This window comes from Stomoxys calcitrans, chromosome 3 (genome assembly GCF_963082655.1).
Source record: "Stomoxys calcitrans chromosome 3, idStoCalc2.1, whole genome shotgun sequence".
Classification (NCBI taxonomy): domain Eukaryota; kingdom Metazoa; phylum Arthropoda; class Insecta; order Diptera; family Muscidae; genus Stomoxys; species Stomoxys calcitrans.
In genome coordinates, this window is record NC_081554.1 from 138,577,211 (window position 1) to 138,600,714 (window position 23,504).

General features: G+C 38.4%; 1 protein-coding gene across 3 annotated transcripts in view; it reads right to left on the reverse strand.

The window, feature by feature from the left end:
* LOC106090537 (dual oxidase maturation factor 1) overlaps nt 1-23,504 on the reverse strand; it is a 273,000-nt gene that overhangs the window by 130,521 nt on the left and 118,975 nt on the right. For all 3 annotated transcript variants that reach the window (XM_059364202.1, XM_059364200.1, XM_059364201.1), the window contains one exon: nt 20,261-20,445. In XM_059364202.1, coding sequence (XP_059220185.1) covers nt 20,261-20,425 — 165 coding nt within the window. In that variant the 5' untranslated portion in view covers nt 20,426-20,445. The remainder of the gene's footprint in view (nt 1-20,260; nt 20,446-23,504) is intronic.

The window sequence follows — 23,504 nt, forward strand, 5'->3', positions numbered from 1 at the left end:
CATCGAAATGGGACCCAAAGAACTCTGTATGGGTGGGTAGTCCAGTTGGACTGGGCTCAAAGTGCGCGCCAGCGGGGAAGCACGGAACTCCAAAATTATTTCGACAGCAGCAGCTGGTGAAGAATCTAAGGAGAAATCGTTCACACCGCAAGTGTCCTGAGGAAGAGTGGTTCCACCGCTATCTCACCTGCCCCTGGATGCGTACGGAAGCTGATCATGACAAGTTCTAACGAATCTTGTGAGGATGAACTCCTTGTGGAGTCAGAAATGAGACTAACACAACAGTGGTGGAAGTTCTGAATCCTGACTATGGTCCGGTTTCTATAGATAAATCTCCACCATTGTAAGGCCGCTTCGGCGGCACTAAAAGTTCTCCTGATGGCAGGGTGATTTGACGTGGTTCTTATCCAGGCACCATGGGTGTATGGAGAAATGGTACGTCGACTAAGAATTCCGGTATTTAAACTTCTCAAAGGTACGGGGAATGGGAGACACAGAGCCTGTATTCTTGCAAATGGTAGTTTAAAAATTTTTTTCTTCCGTAGCTAAGCACTTAAGATTTAGTAGTAGTCAGCCTTAAAATAAACAAGTCTCATTACAGGCTTCCCTATACATGGCACACGATTCAGATATGCCGCCTTCAAACCTTAAGTCGCAGGTTGAAGCTGCTTCTGTAGGGAAGAAAAGCCTCATTGTAGGAAGTGATGCTAATGCACATCACTAGATATGGGGAAGTTCGAATGTCAACGAAAGGGGTGAGCTGCTTATTGAATATACTATAAGTTGGAATCTGGCGATTTGTAAAAAAGGGGATAAACTGACCTTTATTACCAGGAAAAGGAAGGTACTAGATATTACCTTTGTATTGGAAGATATAAGTGGAATAATATGCGACTGTGAAGTGTTGGATGATCACAGCTTCTCTGATCATCTTTATATTAGTTTTAGCCCTAGAGAAAATACTGCAAAAGTAGTCCCATGGCTAAACAGAAGAAATGGTGATTGGGATAAATTTCGGCACAAATTCTGCACCACTTTCCTTCTAGACTAGAAAAGGAAGTGGAAACTACGCAGGATTTAGACATAGTGGTCAAGCGGACCACGAAGGCCTTGAATGACTCGCTTGTGTCAGCATGCCCTATTGCCAAGCCAAGGGGCAAAACGCAACCGCCATGGTGGACCCCAGAGCTGGTTGGTCTAAGGAAGGACTGCAGAAAACTCTTCAACAGAGCACAAGCCACAAGAGCTCAACACAATTGGGCATCTATAAGGCTAAATTAAAACAAGTAAAAGCGTGCTAAGTTCGGCCGGGCCGAATCTTATATACCCTCCACCATGGATCGCATTTGTCGAGTTCTTTTCCCGGCATCTCTTCTTAGGCAAAAAAAAAGGATATAAGAAAAGATTTGCTCTTCTATTAGAGCGATATCAAGATATGGTCCGGTTTGGACCACAATTAAATTATATGTTGATGACCTGTGTAAAATGTCAGCCAATTCGAATAAGAATTGCGCCCTTTGGGGGCTCATGAAGTAAAATAGAGAGATCGATTTATATGGGAGCTGTATCGGGCTATAGACCGATTCAGATCATAATAAACATGTATGTTGATGGTCATGAGAGAATCCGTCGTACAAAATTTCAGACAAATCGGATAATAATTGCGACCTCTAGAGGCTCAAGAAGTCAAGATCCCAGATCGGTTTATATGGCAGCTATATCAGGTTATGAACCGATTTGAACCATACTTGGCACAGTTGTTGGATATCATAACAAAACACGTCGTGCAAAATTTCATTCCAATCGGATAAGAATTGCGCACTCTAGAGGCTCAAGAAGTCAAGACTCCAGATGGGTTTATATGGCAGCTATATCAGGTTATGAACCGATTTGAACCATACTTGGCACAGTTGTTGGATATCATAACAAAACACGTCGTGCAAAATTTCATACCAATCGGATAAGAATTGCGCACTCTAGGACTCAAGAAGTCAAGACCCCAGATCGGTTTATATGGCAGCTATATCAAAACATGGACCGATATGACCCATTTACAATACCAACTGACCTACACTAATATGAAGTATTTGTGCAAAATTTCAAGAGGCTAGCTTTACTCCTTCGGAAGTTAGCGTGCTTTCGACAGACAGACGGACGGACATGGCTAGATCGACATAAAATTTCACGACGATCAAGAATATATATACTTTATGGGGTCTCAGTCGAATATTTCGACTAGTTACAAACAGAATGACGAAATTAGTATACCCCCCATCCTATGGTGGAGGATATAAAAAATAAAGGACGAGCTTAGAAAGGCTCAGAACTAATCCTGGGTAGAATTCTGCAGCTCGGTGGAGGATAGATACATCTGAGGCCTCTAGGCTAAGGAAGATTCTGTCCTCGGGGAAGTCATTAGGGAAATTGTGTCTGAGCCGAAAATCCTTTGGGCGATAAAAAGTTTCGACTCTTTTACGTCGCCAGGCTCTTATGATGTATCACCCGTTGAATTACCAGCTGTGTCTGATAGACTGGTTCCCTGGCTTAGGGAGAAGTACTCTGCTTGTATCAGAATGTCATATATACATGGGGGATGGAGGGACACGAAGGTCATTTTCATTCCGAAAGCAGGAAACCCCTACCACACGAAGGCGAAAGATTTTCGTCCTAGTAGTCTGTCATCTTGTATGCTAAAGACTCTTGAGAGGTTGATAGAAAGATATCTTAGGGCAAAAATCCCTGGAAATCGCCTGTCGCGGCAGCATCATTCATTTAGGACAGGCAAATCCACTGAAACAGCCCTTCACGACCTAGTCGGCTACATAGAGGGTTATGTAGCTGTTGTAATGTACAACGTTCGTCAATCATGAAGGAGTTGGAGTTTCTAGACATCAACTCTACCGTTAGAAAGTTTATTAACAACCTATTCACTAAGAGATGCATTACGGCAGGCTTGGGATCTGTGGATCTAAAAAGATGGGTCGGCAGAGGAACACATCAAGGAGGTATACTGTCTCCTCTTCTTTGGAATATAGCCATTAACAATATATTATTGTCTCTGGATGAAACAGGCGTAAAAGTGGTCACGTATGCTGATGACGTGGCAATTTCCGTTAGGGGAAAGTTTCCCAGAAATCTAAGAGATATAATTCAGGAAACACTACGTGCACCTCAAAGTGGGCTACCGAAAGTGTTCTGGGTATAAATCCGCGCAAGACAGAAGTAATTCTTTTCAGCAGGAGATACAAGTTGCCTACAGTGGAACCTGTTTCCTTGGGTGGAGAGAATGCTCCATTTACAGAAAGCGCAAAATACCGGGTGTTTTGCTAGACAGGAAACTGAACTTCAAATCCAACATTTTGGAAAGAGCAAGAAACGCCACTCTAGACCGCGTGTCATGCATTGGGTATACACTGTCGTTGTCAGACCTATTATGCTATATGGCGTTGTGATCTGGTGGACGGCACTTCAAAAATCCACCTACTGCTCAATACTGAACCGGATCCAAAGAATGGCTTGTTTGTGCATCACAGCCGCTCTGAGGTCGACACCATCTGATGCACTAAATTTAATACTCCATCTTATGCCTCTGGACATTGTGGCTACCCAAATTACAGCGAAAGGTGGGCTTTGGGGTGTACTCTAATGATCTAGAACTGGTCATATCGAAGAGGTTACCCGACCACTGCAGGGTGTATCAAACACAGATCCTTGCAATTAAGGAAGTGATGGAATGGCTAAGATATAATTACAAAGGTTGGCATAAATATCTTCTCAGACAGCCAAGCAGTCATTAAATCCCTGGCGAAGGTATTTCCAGGGACACTGGAATCTGTAAGCTAAGTTTTCAAGACCTGGCCCGAGTTATAGATGGTCAAAAAGCTGTGGCCAATGCTGTGAGCATTCCAAAACTATGTACCCTCATCTAGACTTGAAGAGTTCTACTGCTTTGCTGTCATTGGCTAGAACAGACGTCTCAATCATTGTGTCCGTCATGACAGGTCACTGTCTAATCGGAAAACATGGTGACAGACTGAAGGTTGCCAGCAAAGACTTTTGCAAAAACTGTAGGGACATCGAGGAAGAATAGACTATAGAACACCTTCTGTGTGTGTGTCCCGCACTAACAGCTAGAAGGAGTTCCACTTTAGGTCCCCATTTCTCTTAGAACCTGTCTGAGTTAGCGGAAGTGAACATTCGCAAGTTACTGTGCTTTTTAAAGCGATCTGGATGGTTCAACGGTAGGAACTAGAAGGCATATTCCTTCTTCTATTCCTGTGGTATCACAATGGGCGAAAACGTGTAAGTTAGTCTGATGGCAGACTGCCACTTAATCCTAACCAAACCTCGTATACATTTATCTACTTCCCGCATTTATAATTGTACAGTAGGTGCAGTGTATCATATAATCGGCTCCGCCCGAATTTTGCCTTCCTTACTGGTTTATAAATAAATCCATTACGAGGTGCAAAATAGGATCAAAGTAATAAACCATAAAAAAAATTCCAATGCCCCCCATGTAACTCTGTTATACGAAGCAATCCGAAAATTTTGCTTAGGATTTGTCAATGCACTTCTTATAGAAACGAAAATTTCATTTGATGTTCATACTGCCCATTGTTAACACACAAGTTTGTTTTTAAATTCGTGTAAAAATAAAGCGGAAACTAATAAAATCTTAACCCCTAAACAGCTTATACCAATAATTAAAATTATTTATAAGCTTTTCGCACCTTTGTTATTTCATACCGTACAGCATATGATGAAGATATACTAACTTCATCACTCTGTTCGAAACATCCGACTTTTGAAGGCACGCTATCTTTCGAACGAAAAAAACAATCCACTTCAAATTTTACACAGCTATATCTTATATCTATTGGCTGGTCAAATAAACTTCCCATATTTCATCTCTGAATACAAAACCTTAAAACCATTGCGATTTTCGCTACGAAATTAAGATATTTTATTTTAAAAATTATAGGAAAATTCCCGTGTTCCTGAGAAAAGTTAAAATATTTAAATAAGCTGGAATTCCCAGCTAGGAAATTCCTGTACATAACTCTAGTCCGATTATGCTAGAAAATGTACCACAGTAGTGGAGTAGTAGATTTGTGCCAATTTTGAAGTTATGTTATGATTTCCTTTATAACAGTAGTGAAGTAGAACTAAGTTCTTAGATATCTTAAATTTCTGTAATATCTCATACATAGAATGGGCAAAAGCTAATGGAAATGTATTTTTATCTTTTGTTAGTCATTATTCCAAAATTAATTAAATTGTTTTCAAACGCTTCCAAACTCTATGATAGGTTTTTATTTCTCCTTTTACTCGCTTGTAATTGCCACCCAAATATGACCTCGATTTTGTGAATTCAAAATGCTGGAACAAACCAAAGTCCTCCAATATTTTCACATATGTTGGTAAAGGGATATTCATTAAAAACCAAATGAATCGAATCAAATTCAATTCATATATCACACCAACCACAAACTTTTATTTCACATAAGTGCATTGCACCAACAACCACAAATGATTAGAAATTTGTAAATTAATTGAATAAATGGGGAGGTTGACAATACAAACCCAATTGCCAATCGAAGCCATGGTTGTGTCACGCTTTTCAAAATTCGATTCAAATGCATTTCGAACATGAACATCTGACAAAATAATAGTTTTTGTAAATTACCATATTTGTCCACATGTGTGTATGCGTACGCAATATTAACCTGGTGTAATAATAAAAGCTATGCATTAGAGGACCAATCCCCTGTCCAGAGAAATATCAAAACGCTAGTGTGATAGCCACCATGTTATAACCTTATCACACTCAAGTCAATTAAATACGGCTCGCAAATTCTGAGCTGTAATTGGTTTCTCATGGATACTAATGTAGCCAAATATAAAATCAATTTGAATGCCATACATAATTATTCGAACAGAAGGCGTGTGAAGGGAAGGAGGTTCATATGTTGAAGGAAAAAAATCTAAATTTAATAAGACGGTTACATTTTAACTAACAACAACTAAATGTTTGTTAAGTTCGGCTTGGAAGAAGTTCAAAAAATTTCCAACATGGATTGCAATTGTGATGTTCTACGCCAGTGGTATCCGAAATGAAAATGAAATAGTGTGTGTGAGAGAAACTCAAAGTGCACAGCAAGAAATTCTGCGCCAGCATTCAGTGGTCAAACAGACAGCGACCCGTAAACACGTAAGAGGTGCATTTTTTTCTCACGCTTTGTAAAAAGATTTGATTGAAACATTAATAACAATAAAAATGTTTTGGTAATAGTAGATAAAATATAATTTTTGTTAACAAATGAAACTGCTGTTTAAAAATTATCACTATGTAAAACGTAGTTGCAAACCATACAAAATCTATATTTTTTATACCCTCCACCATAGGATGGGGGTATACTATTTTCGTCATTCTGTTTGTAACTACTCGAAATATTCGTCTGAGACCCCATAAAGTATATATATTCTTGATCGTCGTGACATTTCATGTCGATCTAGCCATGTCCGTCCGTCTGTCCGCCCGTCTGTTCGTCTGTCTGTCGAAAGCACGCTACCTTCCGAAGGAGTAAAGCTAGCAGCTTGAAAATTTGCACAAAAACTTCCTATTAGTGTAGGTCGGTCGGTATTGTAAATGGGCCATATCGGTCCATGTTTTGATATAGCTGCCATTTAAACCGATCTTGGGTCTTGACTTCTTGAGCCTCTAGAGTGCGCAATTCTTATCCGATTGGAATGAAATTTTGCACGACGTGTTTTATTATGATATCCAACAACTGTGCCAAGTATGGTTCAAATCGGTCTATAACCTGATATAGCTGCCATATAAACTGATCTTGGGTCTTGACTTCTTGAGCCTCTAGAGTGCGCAATTCTTATCCGATTGGAATAAAGTTTGCACGACGTGTTTTGTTATGATATCTAACAACTGTGTATGGTTCAAATCGGTTCATCCCGGATATAGCTGTCATATAAACAGATCTGGGGACTTGACTTCTTGAGCTTCTAGAGGGCGCAATTCCTATCCGATTTGGCTGAAATTTTGCATGACGTATTTTATTCTTACTTTCAACAACTGTGTCAAATAAGGTTCAAATTGGTTCATAACCTGATATAGCTGCCATATAAACCGATCTGGGATCTTGACTTCTTGGAGCCTCTAGAGGTCGCAATTATTATCCGATTTCCCTGAAATTTTGTACGACGGATCCTCTCATGACCATCAACATACTTGTTTGTTATGGTCTGAATCGGTCTATAGCCCGATACAGCTCCCATATAAATCGTTCTCTCTGTTTTACTTCTTGAGCCCCCAAAGGGCGCAATTCTTATTTGAATTGGCTGATATTTTACACAGGTCTCCAACATATAATTTAATTGTGGTCCAGACCGGATCATATCTTGATATCGCTCTAATAGCAGAGCAAATCTTTTCTTATGTCCTTTCTTGCCTAAGAAGAGATGCCGGAAAAAGAACTCGACAAATGCGATCCATGGTGGAGGGTATATAAGATTCGGACCGGCCGAACTTAACAAGCTTTTACTTGCTATATTTTTATTAAAATATGGTAATCAAAAATTTTCCAATGCTTTTTTAAATAAGAGAATTTGAAAATATAATTTGGTAGAATTTATAATGAAATTTTAATTTTTATACCCTCCACCATAAGATGGGGGGTATACTAATTTCGTCATTCTGTTTGTAACTACTCGAAATATTCGTCTGAGACCCCATAAAGTATATATATTCTTGATCGTCGTGACATTTTATGTCGATCTAGCCATGTCCGTCCGTCTGTCCGTCCGTCTGTCTGTCGAAAGCACGCTAACTTCCGAAGGAGTAAAGCTAGCCGCTTGAAATTTTGCACAAATACTTCTTATTAGTGTAGGTCGGTTGGTATTGTAAATGGGCCATATCGGTCCATGTTTTGATATAGCTGCCATATAAACCGATCTTGGGTCTTGACTTCTTGAGCCTCTAGAGTGCGCAATTCTTATCCGATTGGGATGAAATTTTGCACGACGTATTTTATTTTTACTTTATACAACTGTGTCAAAAAAGGTTCAAATCGGTTCATAACCTGATATAGTTGCCATATAAACCGATCTGGAATCTTGACTTCTTGACCCCTAGAGGTCGCAATTATTATCCGATATGCCTGAAATTTTGTACGACGGATCCTCTCATGACCATCAACAAACGTGTTTATTATAGTCTGAATCGATCTATAGCCCGATACAGATCCCATATAAATCGATCTCTCTATTTTACTTCGTGAGCCCCAATGGGCGCAATTCTTATACGAATTGGCTGAAATTTTACACAGGTCTCCAACATATAATTTAGTTATGGTCCGAACCGGACCATATCTTGATATCGTTTTAATAGCAGAGCAACTCTTTTCTTATATCCTTTTTTGCCTAAGAAGAGATGCCGGGAAAAGAACTCGACAAATGCGATCCATGGTGGAGGGTATATAAGATTCGGCCCGGCCGAACTTAGCACGCTTTTACTTGTTTTAAATAATTATGTTATCATTAATATTTTTGTTGTGTTTAATAAAGTAATCACAACAAACATTGAGTTTTCAATAAGAAACAAAAACAAGTAAAAAGGTGTTAAGCTCGGCCGGCCCGAACTTTGGATACCCGCCACCTCGGGTATATATGTAAACCACCTTTTGTCATAATCCGGTGAAAAATGCATAATTTATGCTCCATAGCAGTTTTATCGAAATATCGTCCGATTTGTACCAAATTCGACACGGATATTGAGAGTTCTATAAGTAAAAGTCATTATTCAATCTTGTAGAACAAAATATTGGTCTTTTTGGTAACCATTTCCAAATAAAGACCGTTCTGAAGCATATACGACACGGATGTCGAAAAGCCTAACATAAATCACTCTGTCAAATTTCAGCGAAATCGGATTATAAATGGCAGCTATATCCAAATCTGAACCAATCTGGGCCAAGTTGCAGAAAAATGTCAAAGGGCCTAACACAACTTACTGTTCCAAATTTCGGCGAAATCGAACAATAAATGCACCTTTTATGGCTCCAAAACCTTAAATCGAGAGACCAGTCTATATGGCAGCTATGCCCAAATCTGGAACGATCTGGGCCAAATTGTAGAAAGTTGTTGAAGAGCCTAACGCAACTCACTGCCTCAAATTTCGGCGAAATCGGACAATAAATGCGCCTTTTATGGGCCCAAAACTTTATATCGAGAGATCGTATTATATGGCAGCTATATCCAAATCTGCACCGATCTGCGCCAAATTGAAGAACGATGTCGAAGGCCTAACATAACTCACTGTTCCAAATTTCAGCATAATCGGATAATAAATATGGCTTTCATGGACCTAAGACCTTAAATCGGCGGATCGGTCTATCGGGCTACATCCAAATCTGGACCGCTCTGGGGCAAATTGAAGAACAATGTCGAAGGGCCTAACATAACTCACTGTCCCAAATTTCAGCAAAATCGAAAAATGGAAAAATTAAATGCCTACAAAAAAAGACTTTTTAAACAAATTTAATTTGCAAATTATAAATAAGGAGAAAATCTATTGTATTAATTTCAATGTTGATTTTATTGTCTTTTCTAAATAAAATAAAAAATTATATTTGCTCCCACAAGGACAGTATAACGGGCATTACTTTTACGTGACAAGGGTAAACTTAGAATAATGATGCGCGTAAGAAAATGTAAAATACTTATTTCAAATAAGTTAGCTATTTGTAATCTAATTTGGTTCAATTTTAATAAAAACAAGAACAAATTGCAAATTTTTAGTAATTTTTACTCATCTGTAATTAGTCCAAAAATTTGGTTTTGGGAATTCATTTTACTTAACCAACTTTTTTTTCAACAATTTCAAATATTGCTATAGCAAACAATTTACCCAATATAAACATGTTGTTATGTTGAGTTCAACGCTTGCTACAAACCTATATTCTTCAAATTGAATAATTATTCGTTTCAAATAGTTTATGAATTTCCCAAATTTGAGTATTATTGAATAAATTTAATTAAAATAGAAGTTTTAACTTTAAAATTTGTTAAAAAAGTTAGGTTGACAGATTTTGTAACAGAGATGATTAATTATATTAAATTCTCAGTAATTTCAAACCTATCATTAATGAAGGTCATTAACTTGTTTGTCAGTCATGCCATCATTAAACGATTAAAAACGTAGAATATCATAATACAAGAGCGTTTGATTTGTGATTTGACTTTTTAAAGGACAATAGATCTATGGTAGAAACTCTAAATAAAATGCCCTTAGAAACTTTTAAATGTTTATATCATATTCTTATTTAAAAGCCAAATCCGCCTTTTACATTTTTCTGTCTATGGGACATTCTACATGTTTATCTGTGACCCTTTCAAGTTTGAAAAATGTGACCCTATATGCTGATATTCTAAACTGCCTGTATTCATAATAAAAACAATTATGCAATAGTCATGCGCAACGTCATAAACCATTCAGAGCAATGCAGATACATGTGCCGCCGACAGAAAGGCGTCAGTAACGCACATAGGTGATACCATGCAAAACCCTTCCCGTGTTGCACAAACAGTCTGAAGTACGCATTCGCCAAGAAAAGTCGTGCGCAAAAATATGAAATAAAATGACCAAGGTAAATATGGCGAGTAACGATATCCATCTCTTCTTTCTGTTCAAATAATGTTTTTCATTCCCGTTTCAGAACACAATTTCAGGAAGAAATTTAATAAGCTGCAATGGTATAGTGGAAAATAGTTACCATCGCTACTGCTTAGAATAGCCAAAACCTGCAGCGGACATGACCAGAAATTTTGGTTATTACTAGAAATTAAAAAAACTTAATATAACTATGTTTGCAGAAACTTTTAAAATTGAAATGAAAAATTCAATTATATAACATTTTAACATACCGACCATCTGTACATGATCCATCTTTTCCAACAATATCAAAACTTATAGCTCTTGCTACCTCCTTCTTTAATTTTGTTTTTCCCTTTATATCCCTATTTAAGGATTTAATTTTGTTTTATTTCCTTTTCATCAAATATGTTTTCGTTTTCTTCCTCAGAACTTAAATTATTAATTACGTTATGAAATTTGTTAAAATGTTATTTGAAAAACACTCCTTCATCTTGTTTTTGAATGTCTTGTAACAAACGAGGCATTGCTTGTTTCCAAAAGCATTCTTAATCATAAAATAAGAACGCTTTTCAAAAATTATGCGTAAATCCAAGCACATGTTCATTCATTGCTATCTGAACAACGACTGAACGAAAAGCACATGCGTACGTGTGAATTCAGTATGAAATCTAGTGTAAAGTATTGAGTATGAAATCTAGTGTAAAGAAAATTAATTTTAATTTTGGCCACCAATGCTCTACGTGCTGTTTCGCCCTATAGGAGCTCGAAAAGTAAAATAGGGTGGTCGTTTTATAGGGGAGCTGTATTAGGTTAAAGACCGATTAGGATAGGATATTAGGATACAGACCATTATTGACACGTATGTTAAAGGTCTTGGGAGAAGCCGTTGTACCAAATTTCTTCCAAATCAGATAATAATTGCGCCCTATAGAGGCTCAAGAAGTCAAGATCCCAGACCGATTTGAACCATAGTTTGCATAGTTGTTGAAAGTCATAACAAAACACGTCGTGCAATATTTTAGCGAATTCGAATAGGACTTGCGCCCTCTAAAGGCTCAAGAAGTTAAGACCCCAGATCGGCTTATATGACAGCTTTATCAGGTTAAAGACCTATTTGGACCGTACTTAGCATAGTTGTTAAAAATCATTAAAAAACAAATCATGCAAAATTTCAGCCAAATCGGATGAAAATTACGCCCTGTAGTGGTTCAAGAAGTCAAGATACAAGATCGGTTTATATGGCAGCTATATCAAAACATAGACCGATATGGTCCATTTACAATCCCAACCGACCTACGCCTATAGGAAGTATATATGCAAAATTTCAAGCGGCTAGCTTTACTCCTTTGAAAGTTAGCGTGTTTTCGAAAGACGGATAGACATGGCTAGATCGACATAAAATGTCATGACGATCAAGAATATATATACTTTATGGGGTCTGAGACGAATATTTCGAGGAGTTACAAACAGAATGACGAAATTAGTATACCCCCATCCTATTGTGGAGGGTATACCAAGAAATCCCACTGAAGGCATTCAGCCAAATTGAATAAGCCGTTAAGAGGCTTAACAAGTAAAAGCGTTTTATGTTCGGCTGAGCCAAATCTTGGTTACCCACCACCATGGATTCTACTAAAAGTTGACACAAAATTACTAATGGTGATTTCGATTCTGAAAAAAAATGTTACACTAATGTTGTACTTATATGGGACAACATTTTGCAAATGACGCCACAACACTCGCATAGTGTTACACTTTCTGCATTTTCAATTAAACATACCCTCCACCATGGATCGCATTTGCCGAGTTCTTCTCCCGGCATCTCTTCTTAGGCAAAAAAGGATATAAGAAAAGATTTGCTCTGCTATTATTATATTATTACATGTTGGAGACCTGTGTAAAATGTCAGCCAATTCGAATAAGAATTGCGCCCTTTGGGGGCTCAAGGAGTAAAATAGAGAGATCGATTTATATGGGAGCTGTATCGGGCTATAGACCGATTCAGATCATAATAAACACGTATGTTGATGGTCATGAGAGGATCCGTAGTACATAATTTCAGGCAAATCGGATAATAATTGCGACCTCTAGAGGCTCTAGAGGCTCAAGATGTCAAGATCCTAGATCGGTTTATATGGCAGCTATATCAGGTTATCAACCGATTTGAACCTTACGTGGCACAGTTGTTGGATATCATAACAAAACACGTCGTACAAAATTTCATTCCAATCGGATAAGAATTGCGCACTCTAGAGGCTCAAGAAGTCAAGACCCACGATCGGTTTATATGGCAGCTATATCAGGTTATGGACCGATTTGAACCATACTTGGCACAGTTGTTGGATATCATAACAAAACACGTCGTGCAACATTTCATTCCAATCGGATAAGAATTGCGCACTCTAGAGGCTCAAGAAGTCAAGACCCAAGATCGGTTGATATGGCAGCTATATCAGGTTATGGACCGATTTGAACTATACTTGGCACAGTTGTTGGATATAATAACGAAACACGTCGTGCAAAATTTCATTCCAATCGGATAAGAATTGCGCACTCTAGAGGCTCAAGAAGTCAAGACCCAAGATCGGTTGATATGGCAGCTATATCAGGTTATGGACCGATTTGAACTATACTTGGCACAGTTGTTAGATATCATAACAAAACACGTCGTTTCATTCCAATCGGATAAGAATTGCGCACTCTAGAGGCTCAAGAAGTCAAGACCCAAGATCGGTTTATATGGCAGCTATATCAAAACATGGACCGAAATGACCCATTTACAATACTAACCGACATACACTAATAGGAAGTATTTGTGCAAAATTTCAAGCGGCTAGCTTTACTCCTTCGGAAGTCAGCGTGCTTTCGACAGACAGACGGACGGACGGACATGGCTAGATCGACATAAAATGTCGCGACGATCAAGAATATATATACTTTATGGGTCTCAGACGACTATTTCGAGTAGTTACAAACAGAATGACGATATTAGTATACCCCCATCTTGTGGTAGAGGGTATAAAAGCGCATCCACGTCTTCGGATGAAGATCTTTCTACAATAGCAATGCATCTAATATGCCATTAGCTAAATAAAACGCTTTCACTTTTCCATTCTTTTGTATTTATTTTTAATATTTTTCCACTTTTTTCCAAACATTCAAAAAATTTGGTCTTCTTCTTCTGTTCAAACAAAATTTACTTGAACGATAGCCGGTGATTTTAAGTGCGATATTCTCCACCGTGGACTTGGCACGGTGTAAGAAATGCAAAATTGTTCCATTCTTTGTAGGCAACACCGTTACAACCGAACACTACACCCATTGGTGGGGTTACATTTTTTTGACAAACGAACACAAAAGTTGAAGGGTATAATTGCACTTAAAGTTAGTTTAGGTTAGGTTGAAAAGAGGGTGCAGATATTAATCCGCCCCATACCACTATGGCATACATTTAAGCCAGTAATCGGCTTGTTGTGCGCTCTAAAAACTATAAAGTAACCTCTAAAAAAAAATATTTAAGTTGAGAATTCCATGCTACTTACTAAATCCTTAATTGTTTTCAATGCCACTCCCCTAAGTTGGTTCATTTCTGATATTGTGTCTCCACTTAAGTACCGGTATCTGTTGGAAGCGAAAGCCGGGCAATGACAAAGGAAATGCTCCAACGTCTCATCATCTTCTCCACATGCCCTACATATGCTATCACTTGCGGCACCGATTTTACATAAATGAGCTCGTAGTCCTATGTGTCCCGTTATGATACCAACAGCTATACTGACCTTCTTCTTGCTTCCTTTCAGTAATAGCATCGTCTTCTCACGATCTGGATCCCCCCGTAGGATTTTCGCCTAAGGGTTGGATCACTGTGTCGCTCCGCACATTGTTAAAAACCCCCTCGATGTCAATGCATACCGCCAGTGTGTACGTTTCGGCATCGAAGGATTCTTCTATTTTATACACAACCTCGTGCAGGGCAGTCTCCACCGACCTTCCCTTGGCATAGGGCATGCTGTTTGTATTTGAGCAGTTCGCTGGATGTCATACTCTTTATTATGGTGTCCACAATACGTTCCATGCTTTTGAGTAGAAAGGACGTAAGGCTTATGGGTGTGTAGGCCTTAGGTGTCGCATAACTTGCCTTGCCGGGCTTAGGTATAAATATAACCCTTGCCTCCTGCCAGGCTTTCGGAGTGTATGAAAGTGTGCGCCAGATAGTCTGCCTCTTTCTGTAGTAACGCCGGAAATATTCCATTAGGTCCGGGTGACTTAAATGGTTTGAATCTCCTCAAGGATTCCTTCACTCCCATATCGTCTACTAAAGTTTCAGTTTGGACATGGGTTTTTGAGAGAAACTTTTTTATCTTGGCGGCGTCATTAACGCTATCGACCCGTCTCCGTCTCACCACTGTTGCATCCGACGTTGACAACTCTGGGAAAAATATATAATTCAAATTTCTATGACAAATAACGCAGGTCCTCGGCCGAGTACCAGTGATAGCATAGAATAATTGATGGTTGATATGGTGTAGTCCAGAGTCTTTGTTTCGGGTCGTCCACGGCTCCTGAATTAAGGCAATATGAATCTTGCCCTTGCTGATTTTCTCCATCAGAGCGTGTGTAGCAGTCTCGCACCGGGGAGGTTTATCTGGATTACCTCAATCATTGGTTCTCCAGTAAATGGGCACAATTGCACTTTACTTTATCAAAATTCTGCTAAACCATGCAAAAAGCCGCAGAAAACTAATCGGGAGATCGGCTTAAAAGGATTTAGATCAAATTGGACCGCACTTATTACGGGTGTTGGAAGTTACGAAAAAACACTACACTTTGAGCCAAATCGGGAGTATGTGAAAGCGGGAGATCAGTTTTTATGAGAGCTATATCAGACTTTACACCAATTAAGACCATACCTATTATGTTTGTTGAAAGTCGTAACAGAACACAACGTGTAAAATTTCAACCCAATGGGATAAAAATTAGGGGTTAAAGAAGTCAAGTCGAATGACCACTTTATGTGGGACCTATATCTAAATCTGAATCGATATGGCCTATTGGCCATACCCAACGACATACATCAATAAGAAGTATCTGTGTAACTTTTCACTAGCTTGATTTCCACAGGTGGACGGACGACGATGACTAGATCAACTTGAATTGCAAGATGGTTAAAAACCTATATACTCTATGGGGTCAGAGATCAATATTTTGAGGTGTTACGGAATGACTACATTAGTCAGCCCGCCATCCCATGGACGTGGGTATAATAAACAAGTAAAAACGTGCTAAATTTGTATGAGAGCTATATCATCTTGGGAACCCATCAAAATGGATTAGACTAACATGTTACACAAATGAATTTAGTACACGGGCATTTACGTACTAAATTTCTGCCAAAGCAGGTAAAAAATTAAGCTTATGGACTAAGAAGACTAATCGAGAATCAATGAATCAATCAATCGAGGGGAAGCTAATCAATGAATTAACCTCCGACGCAAAAAGACAAAATAACCCCCGAATGTAATTTGGGGAATATTTCAATTTAGATGGGATTTATTTCGTCGATATCTTTTGGACTAATAAAATATGCAATGTGTCATTATCAATTCAAATTTGAACTATGACGAGATGAATAAGTGATTATGGAATTTGAAATCATTGCTGGTAAACGCAAGAACAGCAAATTGTTGTATATTCTTAGTCAAAGGCATTTATATGCTAGAATATCTGCATATAAATAAACAAATATTAGAAGTGTTATGTGGAAAAGTTCAAAATTCGGATGTTTTATAAATGATTCAAGAAACTTCAATTCTTGTTAATTGAATCGAAAATGAAGCATATAAAATTATGAAAAAAAAGTCAAAGCGTGCTAAGTTCGGCCAGGTCGAATCTTGGGTACCCACCACCATGGATTCAGCTAAAATGTACCCTTATTAACTGAGTTTATACTTTAGTTATTTGGTCTCAAGAAGTCATATCGGGATATCGGTTCTTAGAAGGACCTATATCACCTTATAGATCGATTCGGACAAAACTTATCACTGATGTTGTAAGTCATAAGAAAAGGTTTTGGGCCAAATTTCAGCCAAATCAGGTGAAAATTTAGGCTTCTAAGGGCTGAAGAAGTGAAATCCGGGAGTCAGTTGATAAAATGGGGTCTATATCTGTTTATAGACCTATTCAAATACTCGGCAAGGCTGTTTAAAGTCATAACGTAAGTTTTTGTTCCAAAATTCAGTCAAATTAGGTGAAAATTGACGCTTCTAGGGGCTCAAGAAGTTAAATCGGAAGATCCGTTTATATGGGAGCTATGTCAGGTTATACACCGATTCGTACCGTACTTAGATCGATTATTGGAAGTCTTAACAGAACACTATATGCAAAATTTCAGTCAAACCGGACAAAAATTGCGACTTGTAAGGGCTCAAGAAGTCAAATCGGGAGAGCTATATCAGGTTAAAGACCGGTTTGAACTGAACTTGGCACAGTTGTTGGAAGTCATAACAGAACACTACATGCTCAATTTCAGCCGAATCGAACAAAAATTAGGATTTCCAGGGGCTCAAGAAGTTAAATCGGGTGATCGGTTTATATGAGGGCTATATTAAAATCTACTTTGGACATACACCTAAGCCAGTAACCGGCTTGTTGTGCGCTGAAAATACCAACAAGTAAGAGCGTGCTAAGTTCCGCCAGGCCGAATCTTATATACCCTCCACCATGGATCGCATTTGTCGAGTTCTTTGCGCGGTATCTGCATTTAGGCAAATAAAGAATAATCGATAAGAATTTTTAAAGCTATTGGAGATATATAAAGTCATAGACTGATTCGTACCATAAGTGAATTGAATGTTAAAGACCATAGTAGAAGTCATTGGGTTATATTTCAGTCCATCCGGTTAAAAATTGCACCTGTAGGGGCTCAAGAAGCATAATCGGGAGATTGGTTTATCTGGGAGCTGTATGAGGCTGTAGATCGATTAAGACCAAATTAGACACGTCTGTTGAAGTAATGGGAGAAGCCGTTATACAAACTTTCAGCAAAATCGAATAAGAATTTCGCCTTCAAGAGGCTCAAGAAGACTAGATCCTAAATCGGTTTATATAGCAGCTACATTAGATTATGTACCGATTTGATCCATATTCATCGCAGTTGTTGGAAGTCATAACAGAATACTTCATGCTAAATTTCAGCCAAATCGGATAAGAATTGTGCCCTCTATAGCCCTAGACCGATTTGGCCCATTTACAATCCCAACCGACCTACGCAAACAAGATATATTTGTGCAAATTTCAAGCGCCTATCTTTACTCCTTCGAAAGTTGGCGTGCGGACGGACTGACGGACTGATATGGCTAGATCAATTTAAAATGTCTTGACATATTTCGAAATGACACAAACGGAATGAAGAAATTTGTATACCCCCATCCCATGGTGGAGAGTATAAAAATTTACCTTAAAAAAAATATAAGTCAGGAATTCCGTGCTACTTACAAAATCCCAAATTGTTTTCCATACCATGCCCCAAGTTGGTTCATATCTGGTATTGTGTGCCCACCTAAGTACCGGGGTCTGTTGGCCGCAAAAGCGCGGCAATGACATAGTAAAAGCTCCAACGTCTCATGATCTTCCCCGCATGGCCTATTCAAGCTATCACTTGCCGCATCGATTTTGTATTAGTAAGCTCGCAGTCTTATATGCCCTGTTATGATACCGAAAGCCCCCTTACTCCGTTATGGCCAGGCACCCAAACGGGGCGAATCGTGCCATCGTCAGAGAAGGTATTAATCTCCATGTAACACCCCAAGAATGTTCGTGACCTTACCGCCCTGGTTGTTATTGCCCTGACGGCTAGTTTACTGTCCGTAAAGATGTTCACACTCGACGTCCTCGCGTTAGCACCATACCACCTCACACATTCCATGGTCTCCCGGATCTATGCCTACAGGATCCCATTGTGGTCAGGCATTCGAAAACAGATCTCAGTCCCTGGGTTGTAAATGTAGACCCCCAGGCCCACCCTGTCCTATAGCTTTGATCCATCCATGTAACATGATATTATAGATGGCAATACTAGGGGTCCGTCAATCCAAGACTGTGCCGCTGGCAGCTATGCTTCGCGCTAGATCTCAAGTGCCGTCTCAGGTATCCCATTGGAATTGGTATTCCATTGGAAACCTCTTCGCTTCCTTCGCTTGGTCTAATCGTGCTTCTTTAGAGCCAGTGGACTATCCTCAGATTCAGGCCCGAATTCGCGCCTACGGCACGTCTCCATAGTGCCCACCATCTGTCAGCCTTCTTAGCACGCTCTTAAATGTGACACTTCCAATTTAGTTTCCTGTCCAAGATTACACCTAAGTATTTTTTTTTCTATCTAGCTCTATCGTAGGCCAAACCCTTGGATTGATGGGTTGGCTACAACTCTCTAACATTTTTAGACTAAAACAAGGCTTTTGACACGGTTAATCACCGGATTTTGATTTTTTTCGAATTCTGAATTTATATATACTGGCGCTTTATTGAGTAATGCTCACAACTGTATAGTATGAATGGCGATCTACACCGACTTTATAATTGGGTAATAAGTAAAATGCTGAATATAAATCCGACAAAGTCCAAATTAGTCGTTATTTATAGATGCAAGGAAACAGCTTTGGACAAAATAAGAGTCCAACTTAATAACACAGCAATAACTCGTGATACTGCGTGCAATTTGTGTTCAACACTTTTAGTAGATCCACAGTTGCTTCGTCAAACCATATAGGCAATACTATTGGCAAGATAGATAAAATGCATGATACCTGAGCACTTTCCTTCTTTATGATTGTGATGTCATTTCTATGATATCACACGTTATATTTTCATAACAAAACGGGTTGATAGCATATCACAGCTAGCACTCCAAATGTCTATCTTTTTATTGGAAGCCTCATCTTCATTCAAAATAAAATAAATTGAAAATCGAGAAATGGATTAACTGTTAAAGCCTAGCACTGACTTCGAGTTTCACAAGAACAACTGCCAAATCGCAATATACTAAAAAAGTGACGAAAATAATGCGAACACATTCCGTAAAAATGGTACTAAGTTCTATGAGCAAAATAGTCGAAAGCAAAATGTTACCACGAAATGGACCGGATCAACTCTGCTTCAATACTATTGTCTTTTTTGTGTGTTGTTGTTTGACTTTTGTTTGTGTTCTAATAAAGAAAAGAGTCCGTCGCAGTTCGCAGTAATTAAATATATATATATATATATATATATATATATATATATATATATATATATATATATATATATATATATATATATATATATATATATATATATATATATATATATATATATATATAAGGCTGAAACAGCAGTTTTGAATTTGTCGCTATTCTGGATTAAATATGATCTCAAGCTGGCTTATCTTATATTGCTATAAGGAGACTAAGCTCCCGAAAAAAAGTTTTGTGTTCATAAAAGATGTACTTTTTACCTGTTTTCAACAAATTTGGATAACCCGTAGTCATCATTCTGACCCGGCTGAACCTTAATCCCTTTTTGAAATTTTCCAATATGCTTTTAAATTTCACTCACCTGTTTTCTTACACCTGGAAATATAACTAAAAAGGCAACATAAAATGTCGCAAATAATACAGATACGGCTACTATGGATACATCTCCTGTTACGGGTGTACGATTTGAGAAAGAATAAAGTGTGGGTCCACCATCGTCTCGAAATGCATCAAACCAACCCTTCATGCTTTGCAAACGTTATGAGGCTGAAATGAAAAGAGAATACCAGTGTGTCATTAACAACCGATAAAATAGGGAATAAAGGAAAAAAATTAAATTTCAGCAACCTCGTGTTGTAGCTAAAATTGTATATATAAATATTATTATTTTAATAATTCATATGTCCATAAATAACAGTGCACGACACATGGAAACAAATTAATAACTGATTTATTCAATTATTTAGTAATCCTAGAATTATTTAGTAATCCTAAAAAAATCCTTGCGCACAAAATTACTTAAGTTTTTAATAGACGAAAATTCATCATTTATGCCACAGGAAATACTAATACGATAGCCTTGATCGTATTATGTAGTAAAACATTTACCAAAAAATGGCATACAAACTTTATTACACTTTATGAAAATTTAGTCCTCTGTTACGAAAATTTGCTAAACTACGGGAACATATCCTATTTTCAAAGAGATTGCAATCAGTCATATACTTAAATTAGGTATGGAAATTTCCTAAAATCTTCTCCTTATAACCAGTATAAAAAATTGAATAAAGTTCAAAAATACTAACGGAATGGAAAAATAACATATTTAATTGCAATCTATGACATACCAAAAAAAAATTATATGGAAAAAAGTTTTGTAGCTAATTTTTACTAAAGCTTATTGCCATTGATTTTGAAGTATAAAGTCCACCATGTTGCAAGAGCATGTATATAAGGAATTTCGTGGTACTTACAAAATCTATACTTGTTTTCAATACCACTCTCCTATGTTTGTTCATGTCTGGTATTGTGTCTCCATCTAAGTGCCAGTATCTATTAGTCGCGAAAGCCGGGCAATGACAAAGGAAATGATCCAACGTCTCATCATCTTCCCCACATGCCCTACACATGCTATCACTTGCCGCACCACTTTTACATAAGTGATCTCGTAGTCCTATGTTTCCCTTTATGATACCAATAGCTGTACTGACCTCCTTCTTACTTCCGTTCAGTAATAGCTTCGTCTTCTCACGATCTCGATCCCCCCATAGGATTTTCGCCGTCCTACCGACCGTTTCGCTGTTCCACAGGGTTGCATGAGCATTCATCGCCCACGACCTTAATTCGGGTTGCATCGACCTGAAAGGCCTCAGCTAAACCAAATTTCGTCTGCCCTTTCATTCTCCCTTACTCCTTATAACGTCCGGCACCCACCTCACGCATTCCGTGATCGCATTGATCCCCGCCTGTGGGACCGTATTATGATCAGGCAGTCTAAATCAGATCTCAGTCCCTGGGTTCTCAATGTAAACCCTCCAGGTCCACTCTGTCCTCTAGCTTTGATTCATCCGTGGGATGGGAAAAAAGTGGAAATAGGTCTGCCACTTTGGAATGGATAGAGATATCTTCATTTAATCGCACATGGTTATAGCTAAGGTGGTAACCAGTTTATATGCAAGATGCCACAGGGGCCCTTTAGTGGGCCTTCAAACCTTCAAAATTGATCACCTCGGTACTACAAAGCTTTGATCGAGCTGTCAAAAGCGCATTTGCAGTCAGATTTTTATACCCTCCACCATAAGATGGGGGGTATACTTATTTCGTCATTCTGTTTGTAACTACTCGAAATATTCGTCTGAGACCCCATAAAGTATGTATATTCTTGATCGTCGTGACATTTTATGTCGATCTAGCCATGTCCGTCCGTTCGTCTGTCTGTCGAAAGCACGCTAACTTCCGAAGGAGTAAAGCTAGCCGCTTGAAATTTTGCACAAATACTTCTTATTAGTGTAGGTCAGTTGGTATTGTAGATGTCATATAAACCGATCTTGGGTCTTGACTTCTTGAGCCTCTAGAGGGCGCAATTCTTATCCGATTTGAATAAATTTTGGCACGACGTGTTTTGTTATGATATCCAACAACTGTACCAAGTATGGTTCAAATCGGTCCATAACCTGATATAGCTGCCATATCAACCGATCTTGGGTCTTGACTTCTTGAGCCTCTAGAGTGCGTAATTCTTGTCCGATTGGAATGAAATTTTGAACGACGTGGTTTGTTATAATATACAACAGCTGTGCCAAGTATGGTTCAAATCGGACTATAACCTGATATCCCTGTCATACAAACCGATCTTGGGTCTTGACTTCTTGAGCCTCTAGAGTGCGCAATTCTTGTCCGATTGGAATGAAATTTTTCACGACGTGGTTTGTTATAATATCCAACAACTGTGCCAAGTATGGTTCAAATTGGTCTATGACCTGATATAGCTGCCATATAAACCGATCTTGGGTCTTGACTTCTTGATCCTCTAGAGGGCGCAATTCTTATCCGATTTGAATGAAATTTTGTACGACGGATTCTCTCGTGACCGTCAACATACGTGTTTATTATGGTCTGAATCGGTCTATAGCCCGATACAGCTCCCATATAAATCGATCTCTCTATTTTACTTCTTGAGCCCCCAAAGGGCGCAATTCTTATTCGAATTGGCTGACATTTTACACAGGTCTCCAACATATAATTTAATTGTGGTCCAAACCGGACCATATCTTGATATCGCTCTAATAGCAGAGCTAATCTTTTCTTATATCCTCTTTTGCCTTAAAAGAGATGCCGGGAAAAGAACTCTACAAATGCGATCCATGGTGGAGGATATATAAGATTCGGCCCGGCCGAACTTAGCACGCTTTTACTTGTTTTTGCTGGAAAGTGCTTAAAAATTCCTACAAGAAACAGGAATATATCTGTTATAGTTTCCAAGAAATTTGAATAACAATTTTTTTTATATTCATTCATATTCATTTTGTCATTCCGTTTGCAACACATCGAAATATCCATTTCCGACCACATAAAGTATATATATTCTTGATCAGCGTAAAAATCTAAGACAATCTAGGCATGTCCGTCCGTCTGTCCGTCTGTCTGTTGAAATCACGCTACAGTCTTTAAAAATTGAGATATTGAGCTGAAATTTTGCATAGATTCTTTTTTTGTCCATAAGCAGGTTAAGTTCGAAGATGGGCTATATCAGACTATATCTTGATGTAGCCCCCATATAGACCGATCCGCCGATTTAGGGTCTTAGGCCCATAAAAGCCAAACTT